Consider the following 18917-nt stretch of genomic DNA (forward strand, 5'->3'; position numbering starts at 1 on the left):
CCCCCCACTTTGCAGTCAGACGTGACTCTCAGCCAGCCAGTAACACAGAGGTTTATTCGATGACAGGAACAGGGTCTAAAACAGAGCTTGTAGGTACAGCGAACCGAACCCCTCGGCCGGGTCCATTCTAGGGGGCAGTGAGCCAGCCATCTGCCCTCACCCTATGTCCCCAGCCAACTCCAAACTGACTCTCCAGCCCCTCCTTTCTGGGCTTTGTCTCTTTCCCAGGCCAGGAGGTCACCTGATCTCTTTGTTCTCCCACACCTTTAGCATCCCCTTGCAGTGGGGAAGGGCCTGGCCATTAGTTGCCAGGAGACAAAGTGTCAGTGATTTATGCACCCTGGCTTTTATACCACCACCTAGAGACTTAAGAAATGCATAGGGGAAACTGAGGCACCTACACGGTATTCAGAGGAACCATTAAGAACAGTCCCACTTCGTCACACTTTGTCCTGCTGTCGCCACCCCCCCCCTCAACACATGTTCCTCCACGCCCCACTTGGGAGGCGCACCAGACTTTTCTGGTAAACTGGGCATTTGTTTGTTTGCTCTTCCCAACTGATTAGTTCGGAAGAGCAAACAGGATAAATGCCAGTTTTTGTCAAAAAAAGTCAGGATGGCCGGGACAGAGGTTAAAAAGGGAACTGTCCCGGCCAAACGGGGACATATGGTCACCCTATTTCCAGGCAAGTGGGTCGATCCAGCCAGGCCAGGGGCAGACCCTGGCCTGGCTAACAGCGCCACTCCCGAGAGGCTGGAGTGATTCCCCACCCTGGCACTGGACCGGCCCCGGCCATGCTGTCAGCTCAGCCAGTGAGTGTGACCAGGGGGCAGGGTGTGAGGGAGTGGGTCTCTGGAGGTGTGTGGGGGGCTGCTGGCCAGTGCGTGGTCTCTTGGGGGTGTGGGGCAGGGCTGCGTGTTGGGATGCTGGGCAGTGTGGGGTCTGAGTGGGGTGCTGTGTAGTGGTGGTGGGCTGTGGGGAAGTGCACTGGGCAGTAGTGGTGGGGCTGGGGGGGGTGCAGGCTGCTGTACATTTGTGGTGGAGGGTCTGTGGGGGGATGCTGGGCATAGGGAGTTGGGGGCTGTGTGGCGTGGGATGGGCCCACCCCCGAGGGGAAGGGACATGCTGGCAGCACAGGGCCGGGAGGGCCAGTGTGCATCTGGCAACGGCTGGTTTGTAAATAGTGCCCTGCACTGGGCTGGGTGGAGTGGGGCTGGCCCCACCACGCTATACCCCACTGCCCCTGGCTGGCCCCTTGCTCTGGGGACCAACCTCCCCACGCCAAGCTCCTTTGTTCCCATGGGGGCCCAGAGATATGTTGGCGCCAGGACCACAAAAGGTTAATCCAGTCCTGATCACGTCCAATTCCCCAGGGCTCCGCACGGCTGTCTGGGAGCTGGAACTGCACCGCTCGCAGGACGGGCCAGCGCCTTGAGCTCTCCGGGACCTGCAGAGGCCCAGCAAGCTGCACGGGGAGTTTGTGTCCCGAGCCAGTGCGAAAGCCGCAGGGACTGGGCAGCCGGAGCCTCTGGTGACCGAGGAGCTGCTGTGTCTGGGGAGGAGCCATGCACATGGTGCCATGCTCAGCGTCTCTGTGGGTGACTCCTGGCAGGCAGGGCTGTGGGTGTTGGGGTCACTGTGTGGTCACTGGGTGCCTGGCCTCTCACACAGGCATGGTCTGATGCTGGCTGGCAGGGTCCTGGCTGGCAGGGGCTGTGGGTGGTGAGGTGACCGGGTGCCTGGCCCATCACACAGGCGTGGGCTGACACTGGCCAGCGGGGTCCAGGCTGAGATCCTCTCCTGGGGAGGCAGAGGAAGGTTTAGTCCGTGTTCCCCAGGGCAACCATATTTTTCCAAAGTGAAAACAGCCCCCCCCCCCCTTCCCGTGGGACCAAGCCAAGCCCTCCCTGCCTTCTACTCTCACAGGACTGGACTGAGTCCTACCGCGACCCTCCCTGTGGGGCCACCTGAGGCCACTCTCACCACCCCCACACACGTGGGCCCAGCCCAAGCCCTCCCTGCCTCCCACCCACATGGGCCCAGCCTCCCCACTGGCACCCAGGGCCGGCCCGAGCCCCCCAGTGCCCACTCACAGCCACCTTTGCCCCCTCTCCCCTGTGCATGGGGCTGCTCCAAGCCTCCCCACTGCCTGCCTGTTCATGGGGCTGGTCCTCCAAACCCCTCCACCGCCCACCTGCGATCCCCCTTCCTCCTTGGGACCCATTTGCCTCCACACGGGGGGGGGGGGGGTTGTCCAAGCTCCCTGCCACAAGCCCCCGCCCAGGGCCACCCAAGGTCCTCCCATCATCCCTGCATGCAGGACGGGCTGGCCCGAGCCACTCTCCCTCGCCCTTCCTCCAGTGCAGGGCTGGGGTGCCACTCCCACACCCCCACAGATGTTCCTTTGTGCCTCCCTAGGGGTCCCACCCCACTTTTTTGGCAAAAGTGGGCATTTGTCCCCTTTGCTCTGCCAACTGATGATCAATCGGCAGGAGTGAACAGGACAAATGCCCATTTCTGTCAAAGATGTGGGGACGGCCAGGACAGAGCCTAAAAAAGGGACTGTCCCAGCCAAACTGGGACATATGGTCACCCTAACCAGGTGTGACTCCCCCTTCCCCCCCACCCTTGGGGCTTCCCAGGTCCCGGAGCCCCAGACTGAGTCTCTGGGGGCCCTGCCCAATGGATGGCAGCTGACCCCGAGCCCTGCCCCAGGCCTGGTGTCGGGTGGGCACAGAGGGACTGACCGCCCCACTGGGCACTATGGAGGGGGTTGCCTGGGGCGGGTGACCTGGGGGGGGTTGCCTGGGGCGGGTCAGCGAGGGCACAGGCAGGCGCTGCCCCAGGGGGCTCCAGCTCGGGAGCTGCGGACACAGGCCAGCTCAGGGGTCCTGGCTGTGCCCCATGGGCTCTGGAGGAGTTGGTACTGCTCCAAGACACCAGGTGCATGGACCTGACAGCTCCAGCCCCACAGTGACCAGAGTCCCATGGAGAGAGCTCTAACCAGGCCTGGACCAGAGCCAGCGAGCCCCAGGGGCCAGCAAGCCGGGGCCAGGCAGGAGAGGACCCCGCCTTGGGGGATGGGTCTGGTCTGAGCCAACCAAAGCCACCTTGTGGCAGCACCCATCTCAGGGTCCTCAGCCCATGGGTACCAGCCGGGTGCGGGGACAGGAGCTGAGGTGGGAGGAGTTTGTGTGCTGGAGGAAGGTGAAGAAAGTTTTGGGGTGACTCCAGGGAGAGGGGAAATGGAAATACAGTTCTGCCCCCCAGACCCCATGATGGGCCTGATCTCCGCCCTGGGGGGCAATCAGCACCCATGTTCAGTCAGTGCTGTGCTCCTCCCCCCCGGTGTACCCACAATGAACTGGGACAGGCAGTCCTGGTGGCGGGGTGGGGATCAGGCCGTGTCCCCAGGGTCACTCACTGGCAGTCGGGGTGTAGCTGCTTCTGCAGGAGTCTGAAATGGAAGCAGAGAGCATGTCACGACCGGGAACTGGGGTGGGGGGGCTGAACTGGTTGGGGTACCCCTGCCCCTCTAGCAATCCCTGCCCCACCTGAGCCCCCCTTCCTAGTGACCCCCATCTCCAGCCCCCCAGCCAGCCATGGATGGTGCCCCACTAAGGCTTTATGGAAATATGCTTGTGACATAACTGGAATATGTGTCATGCTACATAGGCCATGTGACAGATCTCTGCAAAGGTTCTGCTCTGCGGAATCTATTCATCCTGTTTGTATGCCTGTGTCACTGCTGTATTCCGAGTTATGAATATTGGCCGCATACTGGCTCGATTTCTACATAACCTTAGCAGAGCATTCGGTCAGTTCCGGAGAAAGGAATGTGCAAGTTAAGTACCTAATCAAGAAACACTTAAAGGACAATGGAGCTTGGGAGGCTCCAATCCAATCCACAGAAGAAGTCACCTGAGGACGTTCAGGGTAGCGTGTGAACCGTGGCTGCTACCTGGTAAGAAACTGGGAGTCATGCGTGGACATGGGACTTGCCCAGGTGACTCCAGACTCCATCTTGGAGCTGCACTTTGCATAGGAGAGAGGAGGGGGTCTCCACCCACAAGAGAAAGTCTATTTAAATCCCTGGGAGATCCCTCCATTTTGTCTTCAGCTGGCTGAAGAGAGAGCCTCTCCACCCCCAAGGATCCCTGAAAGACACTGGAACAAAGGACAGTAACGACAGGGGTGAGTGATCGCTGGACCCAGACTAGAAGGAGGCGCGTCTGTAAAAGGAAGCGCACTGGAACTGGTGAGGTGTTATTTGCATTCAGTTTGATTAGACACAGATTTGCATGTTCTATTTTATTTTGCTTGGTAATTCGCTTTGTTCTGGCTGTTACTACTTGGAACCACTTAAATTCGACTTTCTGTATTTAGTAAAATCACTTTTTACTTGTTAATTAACTCGGAGTACGTGTTAACCCCTGGGGCGGGGGAGAACAGCTGTGCACCTCTCTATATCAGTGTTATGGCAGCCGAACAGTTTACGAGTTTACCCGTATAAGCTTTATCCAGGGAAAAACGGATTTATTTGGGGTTTGCACCCCACTGGGAGTTGGACATCTGAGGGTTAAAGATAAGACCACTTCTTCAGCTGCTTTCAGTTTAAGCCTCCCGTGTTAGGGGACGTGGTTCTGACGGGGTCTGGGTTTGCAGCAGCTAGCGGGTCTGGCTCGAACCAGGCAGGGCACTGAGGTCCTAAGGTGACCGGGCAGGAAAGCAGGGGGCAGAAGTAGCCTTGGCACATCACATGGCAGCTCCCGGGGGGTTTCTGTGATTCAACCTGTCACACCCCCGCTCCAGCAATCCCTGCCCCACCTGAACCCTCCTCCCCAGTGACCCCTTCTCCACCCCCCCAGCCAGCAAAGGACCCCCCCAGCAATCCCTGCCCCACCTGAACCCTCCTCCCCAGTGACCCCTTCCTCACCGCCCCAGCCAGCAAAGGACCCCCCCAGCAATCCCTGCCCCACCTGAACCTTCTTCCCCAGTGACCCCTTCTTCTCCTCCCCAGCCAGCAAAGGACCCCCCCAGCAATCCCTGCCCCACCTGAACCCTCCTCCCCAGTGACCCCTTCTCCACCCCCCCAGCCAGCCAAGGACCCCCCCAGCAATCCCTGACCCACCTGAACCCCCACTTCCTAGTGACCCCATCTCCACCTCCCTCAGCCAGCCAAGGACACCCCCAGCAATCCCTGCCCCACCTGAACCTTCTTCCCCAGTGACCTCTTCTCCACCCCCCCAGCCAGCCAAGGACCCCCCCAGCAATCCCTGACCCACCTGAACCCCCACTTCCTAGTGACCCCTTCTCCACCCCCCCAGCCAGCCAAGGACACCCCACCCCACGGTGATCCTGACCCCATTTACCCCAGCCCAGCTCATCACCCATCTCGCCAAGGCAGGAACCTGCCCCACCCCACAGCCCCTTGCCATGGGGCTACCCACCCCACCCCACGGCCCCATGTCCTGGCACCACCCCACCCTCCCAGAGGAGATTGTTGTCCTCTCCGTGCCCCTCCCCAGGCTCTGCCCCTAGCCCAGCCTGATGGGGATCCTCCCCTGCCCCCCCCCCCACGGTCGCTCTCGTTACCTGGGTGCTTTCTCCTCCACACCACGACACCAGATGCCACGGCACCGGACCCAGTCAGCACAGCGAGGCAGAGGGCGGCCACGATCCCAGGGGCCAGGCCCCCCATCTCCCCGGGCGCTGCAGGGATGAGGAAAGAAGGTCACTGGGGTGAATGGGGGATTTACTGGGCGTTTGACTCAGGGCCCTCCCCGCTCTGTGTCGCTGCCCATGGGGGCCGAGTTACCCTCCGCCCTGGTGCGGTCTGGGGCAGGCCCTTGTTGGGGGTCGGGAGGGACATGTCTCATTCCCCCAGCTGGGAGCAAACATGGCCGGTGTCCGAGTCCCCAAGAGGCCCGGCTTTCAGGGGACTACAATGGGGCTAGGTGGGTGGGCACAGTGTGGGGGCCATGGGCAATGGGTCACCTGGCTCCTGCTGCCACATCCATGGGCATCAATCTGGTCCCCGCCCCGGGCAGGAGATCTAGCCGGACGTGCTCAGCAATAGCTCACGCTGGAGACCTGCTCAGGGGAGGGTGCCAGCAGGGGTCCCATCCCTCCCCCTGCCCTGAGAGAGCCTGTTACCCGGGGTTGCCAGCGTCTCCTGCAGGCCATGGGGCTGCACACGGCAGGAGTAGCTGTGCCCGGCCCCGCCCTGCTGCGGGATCCCCACGGATCTCTGGAGCTGGGACGCGTCACTGATGGGGGGCGCCGGGGTCTCCTTCCCATCCCGCACCCAGGAGACGCGGATGGGACGTGGGTCAAAGCCCCTGGCACGGCAGGAGAGGGTGGCGGAGCCGTCGGGGGAGTCTCTGCGGGAAACCGAGACCTCGGGCAGGGCTGTGTGGGGAGAGAAAAGGAGACACCCAACATTTGTTCTGCTCTGAACGTTACGTTCTTGCTGTTGGGTCTGGATCGAGAGGGAAGCGCAGCCTCCAAACCCCCGTTTCAGTGGTTACAGGACAGGGACGTATTTACATTGATGTCCCGGCAGCCTCCTTGTTGAGCCAACCAGCCTGCAAAGGGGGGAACGGACGCCACTCCACTCCCAGACCCCGAGCGAGATTCAGCCCTGCAGCCCCAGGCTGTCCCACTCCCCCGGGGCCCTCACGGCCCCGCTGCCCCCAGAACCAGTGCTCGGGCCACGACTGCCCCACGATTTTAGCACCATGAGCTGCACTGTCAGCCCTGCGGAGGGGAAGCAGAGAAAGGGAACATCACAGCTGCTAACACCTCCCCTGTGTTACTAGTATCGACTCCATCAGCATGTCGGACATTTGTCTTCATCGTGTTACTGCCCCAAGGGACTGATCACTCGAGGAGAAGAGGCACCTTCAGCCTGGCCTGACTCTGAGACGCCCCAAAGGAGCAACGGGCTTCCCAGCTGGCTTAGCCCTGGGCTATCCCCCAACGGGGGGCGGTGATGTGAGCCCTGTCTCAGGACATCCACACTAGGGGCTCCCAGGGCTGCTTTTCGAGGGCACTACTCACACGGTGCAAGGCGCTGTCTTGGGCAGACCAGGACACACAGACAGCGCTGCTGAGCACCCGCTCCTGGGGGCTGCTGGCTCACTGGGGACATCCCTCCCCCCCCACATTCCACCATTCGCCCCCCTTGCCTATGGTGGGCACCGGCTCCCCCAGGCTGCTGTGTGCCACCCGGCAGGCGTAGCTGTGGCCCCACCGCTGGGGGATCTCCAGGGACTGCCGGATCTGGTAGGTGCCATTGGCGTGGGGCAGGATCCCACTGGCATTCACAGGTGGCAGGATCTCCGCCCCATCCCGCACCCAGGAGATGTGGATGGGACGCGGGTAAAAGCCCCTGGCGTGGCAGCAGAGGATGGCGGAGCCTTGGGGGGCATCACTGTAGGTCACCGACATGCCTGGGGGCACTGGAGGGGAGAGAAACATGTCAGCGGGGTGCAGTCAGCCCTGAGCCAGTGCGGGGCGGTTGGCAAAGCCCTGAGGACTAGTGGTCACAGAACGAGAGAAGGGCACTCTGAGACCCGCTACCAGCCAAAGGTTCCCTCCGGACCTTGCCGTCGGCAGCTTGGACTCACCCTGCCGTCCCAGAGCCTCCATCCCGCCCCGCAGCAGGCTCCGCAGAGTGTCCACGCACTCCTCCTGCAGGAACTCCCTTGCAAACAGGGTCCAGGTGTGACCAGCATCCCAGAAATGCGTCTCGTTGGAGGCTTCCAGTGCCAGCGGCACCCACGCAGATTGGTTTCTCTCCAGGATGAGGTAATCCTGCCCATCGAAAGCAAAGTGAAACTGCCCTCGCACGGGAGTGTCCCCGTTCAGCACACAATTCACATGCAGCTGCAGGGTGTGGATCCCTGGGGGAGAGACAGGGAGGAAAAATGGTGCAGGATATTGTCTAATTGCTGCTACATCTACAGGTCCTGCCCCTCCCCATCTCCAATGTAAGTATCCCCATCACCCCATGCAACACGGCTGGGCCATTGTCTCTGGGTCACAGATAGAGAAACTGAGGCCCAGAACTCCAGAGTGACTGGGCCCAGCTCACACAGGACATCGGGCACATCCTGGCATTCCCGCAGAGAGTCCATCACTCCTGATCTAACTCCAGAACTGGGCGTCCAGCCTCCATGGAGAATTCCCTGCGACCCGATCCCAGCGGGAGTTACTCCTAGTTAAAATGAGCCCCTTTGAATTTATCTCTCTGCAGTCGTCAGCCCTTGGTTCTCGCTCGGCGGCGGCTGAAATTAAAGTGCTGCCTGTGCTCAAAAATCGCCGCCCACAGAGGTACTTACTGAGTGGGATAAGTCACTGCACGGACCCCCCCGCTCCCCTGGGGCCTGGTTCCCAGCCAGCCTCTGGCCACCGAGACCTGACTCTAGGGAGAAAGAACTCAGCCATGCTCCTGCAGCTGCCCTGATTGGCTGCTCTTCCCCTGGAGGCGGGGCAGTGGGGAAGGGCAGCCAATCAGGGCTGGAAATCTCACGCAGGTTCCCGCGCCCTGGGGCTGCTGGTGGTGAGGTTGCGGGTGCTGGGAGCTCGCCGTGGGGCTTGGGAGCTCACCGCGGGGCCAGCACTCACCACCGGTCTGGTTGTGCTGCGCCATCCACCGGTGGGTCACCACCCGGGAGATGGCCTCGTACAGCCTGAACTCCTGCGTCTTCTTCCTTAAATAGCTCGTGCCAACGGCCTGCGCTACCCACTCCCGGAGGGGTTTCACCTCGCGGCTGTCGCTGCTGTAGGAGGCGAGCTCCAGCCCGTCCAGCTTGGCGAGCATGAAGAACCTGTGAGTCCCGTCCAGCTCATTCAGCCCAGTGATCAGGATGTCCAAGCTGTGGGGCTCTAGACCAGCGGAAAAGACAAGATAAACACCCTCTTATCCCTTTACTGCAGGGAGGAGGGTTTGTCCCCATGGGTCGGGCTGAGCCCTCATCCCCAGTCACACCTCTATTCTTAACCTCCCTCTGCTACCCCTAGCGATAGGCCTTGCAGAGAGTCAGTGGAAAAGGGGATGCAGCAGCCATGGGGGTCAGAGCAGTGGGGCAGGGCTGTCTCCAAGCCTCACCCACAATGCCAGAAAAAACAGAGGCTTCTGCTAAAATGTTCAGCGGTGACATACTGAGCAAGGTCAACATGTACCATCACCATCATTAGGGTTCAGAGTTAACATGCCAGTTGAGGGGAATGGAGCAACCCATCCCTCGCAGGGCTGTCATCTCAGGCTGGCTGTAGCCAGTGAGAACCCTCCTGTCAGGGTCACAGCTGGGAGGTTTTCATGGCCACTGGAAGGGCCAGGAGTTTTACTGTAGTTTGAAATGGGAGTGGAGATTGTGCAGAACCTGAGGGAGCTGCCAGGGAAGGGCTGTGACTGCCAGTGGCCCCATGGGCCCACTCAGTCCAGACCCCCAGGGCAGGGGGCATTGGAGGCAGAGGAGCAGAGACCCCAGGAGAGAGAGAACCCCTGGGCTGAGGGAGAGTTGGGCGACCACAGGTGCCCTATGCCACATGGAGGTCGAATTTGCCCTCTTCAGAGTGGCACAAAGCTGCCTTGGGTGGGCCAGAGAACACAGTCGGGGCAGCCAACAGAGGCTGATGAGGATGAGGGACAGTTTGGTAGTTAGGGGGCTAGGCTGGGACCCCGACGGGGGCCAACGCCCTTAACTCTGCCCTCTCTGCGGATGCCAGGTGCTACAGGCACTAACTATGGGGCACTGGCTAATTTTTTCTTTTTTTTTAAATGAAAAAACAGAGGCTGCGGCTATAGGTGGGCAGCGTGTGGGGTACAGACCCTGCCCGCCCTGCTAGCCGGGGTACACCAGCAGCGCAGAGGGGAGGCCCAGCATAGGTGAGTAAAGACAAGCCAGACCTTTAGGGTACGTGCCCGACACGGCTCTCTACAGGTGAGTGTGACCTCCCACATCTACACTGCTGTGTTTAGCAGAACTGCGTCCCGCTGCCTCCCCCTGCCAGAGCCTTCATGGCGGCAAGTTGCTACGCCCTGTGGTGCGGACACATCCTGCGTTTCCTGTCGGTGCGTCGGCACACACAGAACCGACTCGTCGACACCAGCGCAGACCAGGCCTAAGAGATCCCTGTGGGGGCACAAGGCCTTGGGCGGGGAGAACAGGAGCAGAAGTTTCTGTGTTAAGAAGCAGGATTAACTATCGTGTTCATGCCATGGAGAATGCAGCATTATCCTGTGGTTCCCACAACCTCTTCCCAGGGCATTGCGAGGCCAGCACATGGCACCTCCCTGACCCCAGGGCCACCCCCAAACCACATGTCAGGGTCCTTCTCCGAGCCTCTCTGGCACTGGGGCTTGTCACAGCGCCCCCCTCCCCCGTGCCCTCCAGGAGCCAGCCACAGTGTGACAGATGGGACCTCCTTCAGTCCCCGGAGCCAGCCAGGCCCATCCTTCCTGCCCCAGGCCAGAGCCCATCCCTCCTGCCCCAGGCCAGACTCCGTCCTTCCTGCCCCGCCTCCAGGCCAGAGCCCATCTCTCCTGCCTTGTCCCCAGGCCAGACCCCATCCCTCCTGCCCCAGGCCAGACCCCATCCCTCCTGCCCGTCCCCAGGCCAGATCCCATCCCTCCTGCCCCAGGCCAGACCCCATCCTTCCTGCCCCGCCCCTAGGCCAGATCCCATCCCTCCTGCCCCAGGCCAGACCCCATCCCTCCTGCCCGTCCCCAGGCCAGATCCCATCCCTCCTGCCCCAGGCCAGACCCCATCCTTCCTGCCCCGCCCCTAGGCCAGATCCCATCCCTCCTGCCCCAGGCCAGACCCCATCCTTCCTGCCCCGCCACCAGGCCAGATCCCATCCCTCCTGCCCCGCCCCCAGGCCGCCCATCCTTCCTGCCCCGGGCCAGACCCCATCCCTCCTGACCACCCCCAGGCCAGACCCCATCCCTCCTGCCCCACCCCCAGGCCAGACCCCATCCTTCCTGCCCTGCCCCCAGGCCAGACCCCATGCCTCCTGACCGCCCCCAGGCCAGAGCCCATCCCTCTTGCCCGTCCCCAGGCCAGAGCCCATCCCTCCTGCCCCAGGCCAGACCCCATCCCTCCTGCCCGCCCCCAGGCCAGACCCCATCCTTCCTGCCCTGCCCCCAGGCCGCCCATTCTTCCTGCCCCAGGCCAGACCCCATCCTTCCTGCCCCCCCCCAGGCCGCCCATCCTTCCTGCCCCAGGCCAGACCCCATCCCTCCAGCCTTGCCCCTAGGCCAGACCCCATCCCTCTGGCCTTGCCCCCAGGCCAGACCCCATCCTTCCTGCCCCGCCCCCAGGCCAGACCCCATCCTTCCTGCCCTGCCCCCAGGCCAGACCCCATCCCTCCTGCCCCAGGCCAGACCCCATCCCTCCTGCCTGCTCAGGGATGGACCCAGGTCCCCGGCATGTTCCTCGCAGTGACACGGGTCACCCACCCCAACGGGACACGAGGCAGCAGATCCCCAGGTCCATTCTCCCTCTGCTGGTCCCCGAGAGCTCCCAGTCCCTGGGCCCCCACCAGCCAGTCTCCGCACCTCCTCACAGCTGCTCCACTACATCCTGCACCCCAGGGCTGCCCCGAGCGGGGTATCTGCAGCCCATCGCCCCTAGTCCCCTTTACCTGCCAGCCCTGCCCCTGCCGAGCGCCCCAGACCCATCCTCTGCCCTGGGTGCACCCTGCCCTGGCTCCACTGGACGCCCCCTTAGCTAGGGGCTGCTGGTGGGTCCCAGCCAGTCCCGACCCCCCAGCTCTCGCTGGCTCCATTTCTAAACCAGCTCTGTCAACCCCAGCATTGCACCTGCAGGTCCATCAACTCCAGCTGCGGCTCTCTGCTTCTCCCTCTTCTCAACCCCTGCCTGGCTCTTCAGAGACCCCAGTGCCGGCTGCCAAGCTCCAGTGGGAGGCAGCTAATTACTGTTAGTCTTCAACAGGCCAGTCACCTCTGGCAGCTCTTCAAAAACAGGTCACCAGCCATGTCACGTGTTTGGGGCTGGGTGTGTTTGACATGGACTCTGTTCTCCGGAGCAGTGGCATTGCTCTTGACGGAGTTTTCTCACACTCCCAAGTCAACCGTCAAACTGAGACTGAAACCGAGCCAGGGAAGTGGTGGTCTGACAGGTGACAGCTTGCCTGGGTCATCAGTTCAGCTGTGTGAATAAAGGAGTTTCTGGTTCTCTGGCACTTTCAAAAAAAATGTGTCTAGGGCTGAACCAAAACTGAAGTTTTTCAGTGAGTCAAAGACGAGGAAAAAAATTAATTCCAAGTGACACAAAGGTTTTATTCAGTCCCAAACTAAACATTTTGTTTAGATTCTGAGCTTTTTAAAATGTTTTTCAGGTTTTTGGGACATTTCAAAACAAAAAGTAATTTTGAAACAACCTCCCCTCCACAAGTGTTGCATTTCTGGAGGGAGCATTTGGCCAAATCAACCCAAATTCACCAAATGTTTGTGTAGCCAATGCTGCATTTTTTGCTGAAAAAAAATGTTGGATGACAAATTCTTGCCCCGCTCTGGTTAGAAGGTACCAAGAGGCAGAGGAACTCAGTGGGAAGTGGGGGGCAGCCCCAGCCTTTGCAACTCAACAGCCACCTCAAACTTTCATCCCAATGGGAAAGTGACTTGGTGCAGGTCGGAACCCCCGAACCCCCCTCCTCCCCCGTGTCTGAGCCAAATGCTGCAAACATTCAGGGTTGTAAAATTCTCCCCTTAGGTCCCAGGTCCAAGGTTTGTCGGGGAGCCACGGTGTTATTTACCCAGCCCCACGTTCCCCCAGGCAGTCTCTGGGCTGGTGGCCAGCCTGGCATGGGTCTGCAGACCCGCTGAGCACCCCTGGGCTGGAGCACAGGAAAGGGAAGGAAAGCGGCACCTCAATCAATCCCAGGCTTTGCCTGGCTCCCACTCTTGTCTCACTCCCAGCAGATGGGGGGATAAAGAGGTGGATCGGACAGCTCTGCCTTTGGGTACCGGGCCTCAGCCCCGCCTCGCCCCTCCTGTCCCATCACACACTTACCAGTGGCTGCGGCCCCCAGGAGGCACCAGCAGAGCCCCAGAGCCAGCAGAAGACCCATGAATGATCCCCACGTGGCGGAGGGGTCCAGCCTCGGGGAAGGAGTGAGCGGCCCAGCTCGGGGTACTGGCTTGGTTCAGGCTGCAAACAGGAAGGGAGACTGGGCGGTAACTCAAATGGGTTTCTTACCAGGCTGTGTTAGACACGCACTCTGCCCTCGGCAGCCCAGCCCCCACACAGCCTGTGGGGTGGCCCGTTGCGGCTGGCTGTGTTCCTGGAGTGAGATATGACATAATCTTTAATGAAAGATTAATTTGTAATTCCTGGAGACTGGGCAACATGCACACCAGAGCGCTGCCAGAGCCCTCCCAGCCCCGCCCAGACTGACTGCCCCCAGCTGCCACCCCACACCGCCAAGGGGCCTTGTCACTCGCCCTCTGCTTTCAACCCACCCCCCGGCTGCCTCCCCCACTAGGGCCGTGAGCCTGGCACAGGCAGACGCCGACAGGCCGAGGGTGTGGGTAGCATCCCGCACACTACGCCACCACCCTCACCCTTCCCCTATGTGGGGCAGTGCGGGGAGCCCCCCGGAGGTACCTGAAGGCTCCTGACCCTCCTGCTGTGGGTGCTGCATTAGGTGACTAAGAGTCACTGTCTCTGGCCCTGCCCTGCCCTGCCTGCGAGGAGGGGCTCGCTGGGGGTGTCACACATGCCTTGCACATGGTCCCTCATGCCTCTCCCTGCCCATCGCTCTGTGCACGGCTCACACACACACCCGGGTGGGCGCCCGCTGCTGCCAGGGCCGGGCACGACCAGCCACCCACCAGGCCCCTCGCTGCTGGCAGGGCCGGGCACGACCAGCCACCCACTGGGCCCCTCGCTGCTGCCAGGGCCGGGCACGACCAGCACCCACCAGGCCCCTCGCTGCTGCCAGGGCCGGGCACGACCAGCCACCCCCCAGGCCCTCCCTGCGCTGAGGGGGCGTTGCTGTCGGGTGCCGCCAGCCGCAGGGCTCGGGAGCCGGGCGACACCCTGGGCCGTGTAGCTTTGACTGGCGCGCTCCCAGGCTCCATGCAGCTTGGCGCCAGGTTTGGTGCTGTGATGTCCCCGGGGTCCATGAGTCGCAGCTACTGCCTGCCCCGCCGCGGCACAGGGGGTGCTGGGGGCAGACAGCTCAGAGGCGGCTCTGTGACCCCAGGCCCTGCTCGGAGCCCCCGGCCAGGTGCAGGGCAGAGGCCCTGCATGGCGCCCGTGTGGCTGGCGTGGGGGAAACCCTGGTGGTTTTCTCAGCCCCTCTGTTCCAACAGCAGCCTCTGCCCCACACAGGGAGTGCAGCCAATCAGAGACCGGGGCTCTGGCACCCGAGGGGGATGGAGGCCACAGATTGGCTGGAGGCCTGATTGCGATCAGGAGACAAGCAGGTGTTAGACCCCTCAGGGAGGCAGGAAACTGGGGGCAGGGGGGGAGGGCTGCTGCTGCTGCTGCTAGGAGCATGAGCTTCAGTGTACAGGAATGCATCCCACGGGCCCATCTACCCTGGTATCCTGCCCCATCCCCACTGCCCCAGATTGAACCCATGGGCCCATCTACCCCGGTATCCCGCCCCATCCCCACTGCCCCGGATTGAACGCATGGGCCCATCTACCCCGGTATCCTGCCCCATCCCCGCTGCCCCGGATCGAGCCCACGGGTCCATCTACCCTGGTATCCCGCCCCGTCCCCGCTGCCCCGGATTGAGCCCATGGGCCCATCTACCCTGGTATCCCACCCAGTCTCCACTGCCCCGGATTGAACCCACGGGCCCATCTACCCCGGTATCCCGCCCCGTTCCCGCTGCCCCGGATTGAACCCACAGGCCCATCTACCCTGGTATCCCGCCCCATCCCTGCTGCCCCGGATCGAACCCACAGGCCCATCTACCCTGGTATCCCGCCCCATCCCTGCTGCCCCATTAACCACAGGCCATCTACCCCGGTATCTCCACCCTGTCGCTGCCTCGATCAAAGAACCCAGACGGGCCATCTACCGCGGTAATTTCCCACCACCAGTCCCACTGCCTCCGGATTGAACCCCGCCCCATCTTACCTGGTATCCGCGACCTTTTCGGCCCCCGCCTGATCCGCGGCTACGGGCCGGATAGGTGCCATGGGGTCGACTCTTGGCGCACCCGACGAGTTTATCCGGGATGGGGGCCACAATGTGATGCCGCATACCTCCGGGGTAATATGTCCCAGCGCTTGTACGACACCCACCCTGATCCACGAATCGCCCAGATCGAATCCGCATGGGCCCACCGAGCGGCCACCTGCGTAGGACCAGGCGAGGGATCAGGAGTAGGCATGGCGTCCCCAGCCCGTGGGTCTCGCATTGAACCATCCCACAGGGGGCAGCATGGACTCCATGCTAGTGATCCCTCGTTGAGTAGCCTGCATGGTTCCCATCTCACCAGCTGCTCCTGATGAACGCGCACTGCGAGCCCATCTACCCGGTATCCCTCCGGGGCGGAGGCCACAGGGTCAGCCCGACAGTCGGGCGCGGTTACCTAGATCGACAGAGCTGCATGGTGACCCATCTACCCGTCCAGTACCACGCGCCGGTCCGCCTCTCGCCGGACTTAGAACCCGAGCGGGCCCAATCGAGCGCCGGGTTTCCCGCCCAATCCCTGCATCGCCGCCTCGTTACTGCGAACCCACAGGCCCATCTGAACCGCCAGGCGGACTTGGAGCGCTCCAGGTCTGGGCTGTGTTTCGCCATCCACGGCGTAGCTGGCCCGCGCGCGATCGGTTGAGGAGAGCCCACGCGAGGCCCATCATACTCCGCCGGCTAATGTGGAGACGGTGGACTAACCATAGATGGCCCACTTGGCTTCACCCATTCCCGCTAGCGGCTGACCGGCGGAATACCAAGGATCCGACTCGACGTAGGCCTACGAGGCCGCCCCGCGCATACTCAGCGCAATCTGGTGAGTCGCGGATCGACCCCTGTCCCGCGGTAGTGAGGCTGCCCCAGATGAACCGCACACGCCACCCATATACCCCGTGATCCCACCCTGTCCGCAACTGCCCGCAGATCGAGACCACGGACGAGGGCCCGCTGCTGGATCCCCGGTATCCCACCCCATCCCATGCCCGGATGACCCATGGCCCATCTACCTGTATCCCCCCATCCCGCTGCCCGGTGGACCCAACGGGCCATCTACCCCTGGTAATCCCCCCGTCCCCGCTGCCCAGATTGAACCCACGGGCCCATCTACCTGTATCCACCCACCCCATGCCCGATCGAACCCACAGGCCTATCTACTCTGGTATCCTGCCCCATCCCGTTGGCCCTGGATTGGAACCACGGCCCAATCTACCCGGTATTCCCGCGCCCCACTGCCCCGGATCGAACCAATGGCCCATCTCTGGGGGGGAATGGCACACAGAACCCCTGGTGGGAGAAAGGGGACCGGTGGAAGCGGGGACCCTGGCCCAGGCAAAAGAGAACTGAGGGGAGGGAGGATACCAGGAGCCCCGGGGAGGTGGGGAGGAAGCCACAAGCCCCCGAGTTGGCTGTTGGGGGGCAGGGGATCACCTTCTCCCCCTCTCCCCACCCCCATGCTGTCCAGCCTGCGCAGCTGTTCCGCGGCCCCTCCAGGTCCGCGCTCCGCCAGAGACCGCCGCGCCTCCATCGGGCGGGGCCGGCCCCACGTGTGCCGGGGCGGTGTGGGCGCCCTGCTGGGCTCCTGCTCTGCCGGCGGGAGACCGGCCCGAGCCATGGCGCTGCCCCCGCCGGGGCTTGCTGGGGGCGCTGAGCGCCGCAAGCGGGGGGTGAGAGGGGCGTTGGGTACGGGAGGCTGGGGCTCCGGGGTGAAGGGGCTGGGGAAGCGGAGGGGCAGGAGTGGCGGCGGGGGGCGCTGGGAACGAGCAGAACCCGGGACGATCCCTGAAACCCGGGGGGACACACCACGGGGCCCGGGCCGGAGGCGGTCGGGCCGGGGCTACGGACTGGGGATCTGCGCTGCGGGGAGAAGCGCGGCTGGCCCGACGCTGGGTCCTTCCCGCGGGCGCGGCCGGTGCTGGTCCGAACGGGCGGCGTGCGGGTCTGCAGGGAGCAGCCCAGAGCCGCAGCGGGGCTGGCGAGCCGGGGGTGCGTGGCTGGTGTGGGGGGAGCTGGGAGGCTCGTGGCGCGTGGCTGGGGTGAGGGGAGCTGGGGGATGCGTGGCTGGGGTGGGAGGAGTTGGGGGGACAGGACTGGCTGGGACCCACAAGCAGCCCCTAGCTAAGGGGGCGTCGAGTGGAGCAGAGCCAGGCTGTACCCAGGGCTGGGAGTGGGGCTGGGGCACTCGGCAGGGGCAGGGCTGGGGGGCAAAGGGGGCTGGGGGTGACGGGCTGCGGGGACCCCGCTTGGGGCAGCCCTGGGGTGCAGGTTGTGCTGGGGGCACAGCCGTGAGATGCTGTGGAGACTGGCCAGCAGGATGAGGCCCTGGCATCAGGGCCCAGGACTGGGAGCTCTGAGGCAGGGGAGGATGGATCTGGGGAGGGCGGGAGTGGGGTGAACTATGACAAGCCTCAGCACCAGACACGCTTGGAAAAGGACCCTGACATGTGGTCTGTGGGTCGCCCTGGGGTCAGGGAGGTGCCGTGTGCTGGCCTGGTCACTTCCCGGGAAGAGGTGGCTGAGCTGTGAACCGCAGGATAACACCGCTCATGTCACAGAGTTGGGACAAAGGTTAATCCTTCCATCCTCAGACAGGAACTCCTGCTGCCCCCCCTACCCTTCTGCATGTAAAGAAAATCAGCTGGTGCCCCCGCAGTTAGAGCCTGTAGCTCCTGGCATCTGTGGAGAGGGCAGAGTTAAGGGTGCTGGTGCCCCTCAGGGTCCCAGCCTGGTCCCCTAACCACCAAACTGTCCCTCATCCACTTCAGCCCCTGTTGGCCGCCCCAGCTGTGTTCTCTGGCCCACAGGAGGTGGCTTTGTGCCACTCCGCATAGGGCATCTTCGACCCCCCACCTGCCGTAGGTCACCTGTGGTCACCCAACTCCCCCTCAGCCCAGGGGCTCTCTCTCTCCCGGGGGCTCTGCTCCTCTGCCTCCAATGCCCCCTGCCCTGGGGGTCTGGACTGAGTGGGCCCATGGGGCACTGGCAGTGACAGCCCTTCTCTGGCAGCTCCCTCAGGTTCTGCACAATCTCAGCTCCCATTTCAAACTACAGTAAAACTCCTGGCCCTTCCAGTGGCCATGAAAACCTCCCAGCTGTGACCCTGACAGGAGGGTTCTCACTGGCTACAGCCAGCCTGAGACAACAGCCCTGCGAGGGCTGAGCTGCCCCATTCATCTCAATGGGCATGTTAACTCTGAACACTAATGATGGTGATGGTACTTGTTGACATTGCTCAATATGTCACTGCTGAACATTTTAGCAGAAGCCTCTGTTTTTTCTGGCTTTGTGGGTGAGGCTTGGGGACAGCCCTGCCCCACTGCTCTGACCCCCATGGCTGCTGCATCCCCTTTTCCACTGAGTCTCTGCAAGGCCTATCACTAGGGGTAGCAGAGGTGTGGTAAACGTCTGACCCAAATCTGGACCTTAGCGTACAAAATCTGGGTGCTTACTGTGAACCTCCCCAAGCTTATACCCAGCTTGGATCTTATTTCGCTGCCACCAGCCGAAGTTTTCCAGGGTTTCGGCCCCCTTGGGTTCCCCAAACCTTTCCTTGGGGGACCCCTCCAAGACCCAGAGTCCCTGGGTCTCCTCTATCTCATCCCCCAGCTTCCCCCCCTCTCCTGGGTTAGCCAGTGTGATGCTGTCCTATTCCCTTTGAATACAACCAGAGAAGTAATCTAGCTTCCCCGAGGCTATGCATTCAAACCTAGTCAGCTCACACAAGAGATTCACCC

General features: G+C 62.5%; 2 protein-coding genes across 2 annotated transcripts in view; one reads left to right on the top strand and one right to left on the bottom strand.

Moving 5' to 3' along the window:
• LOC142047598 (major histocompatibility complex class I-related gene protein-like) overlaps window positions 1-13102 on the bottom strand; it is a 20127-nt gene extending 7025 nt beyond the window's left edge. The window contains exons 1-6 of the mRNA XM_075071461.1: window positions 13045-13102; window positions 8633-8893; window positions 7633-7908; window positions 7192-7464; window positions 6158-6412; window positions 5597-5713 (exon numbers count right to left, since the gene is read on the bottom strand). Of these exons, the coding sequence (XP_074927562.1) occupies window positions 5597-5713; window positions 6158-6412; window positions 7192-7464; window positions 7633-7908; window positions 8633-8893; window positions 13045-13102 (1240 nt within the window). The remainder of the gene's footprint in view (window positions 1-5596; window positions 5714-6157; window positions 6413-7191; window positions 7465-7632; window positions 7909-8632; window positions 8894-13044) is intronic.
• Window positions 13103-15499: 2397 nt separating this feature from the next.
• LOC142047615 (uncharacterized) overlaps window positions 15500-18917 on the top strand; it is a 10595-nt gene continuing 7177 nt past the window's right edge. Inside the window, exons 1-4 of the mRNA XM_075071487.1 lie at window positions 15500-15802; window positions 15926-16003; window positions 16111-16345; window positions 16678-16850. Coding sequence (XP_074927588.1) covers window positions 15500-15802; window positions 15926-16003; window positions 16111-16345; window positions 16678-16850 — 789 coding nt within the window. The remainder of the gene's footprint in view (window positions 15803-15925; window positions 16004-16110; window positions 16346-16677; window positions 16851-18917) is intronic.

The sequence above is a fragment of the Chelonoidis abingdonii genome, chromosome 12 (assembly GCF_003597395.2).
Source record: "Chelonoidis abingdonii isolate Lonesome George chromosome 12, CheloAbing_2.0, whole genome shotgun sequence".
NCBI classification, from domain to species: domain Eukaryota; kingdom Metazoa; phylum Chordata; order Testudines; family Testudinidae; genus Chelonoidis; species Chelonoidis abingdonii.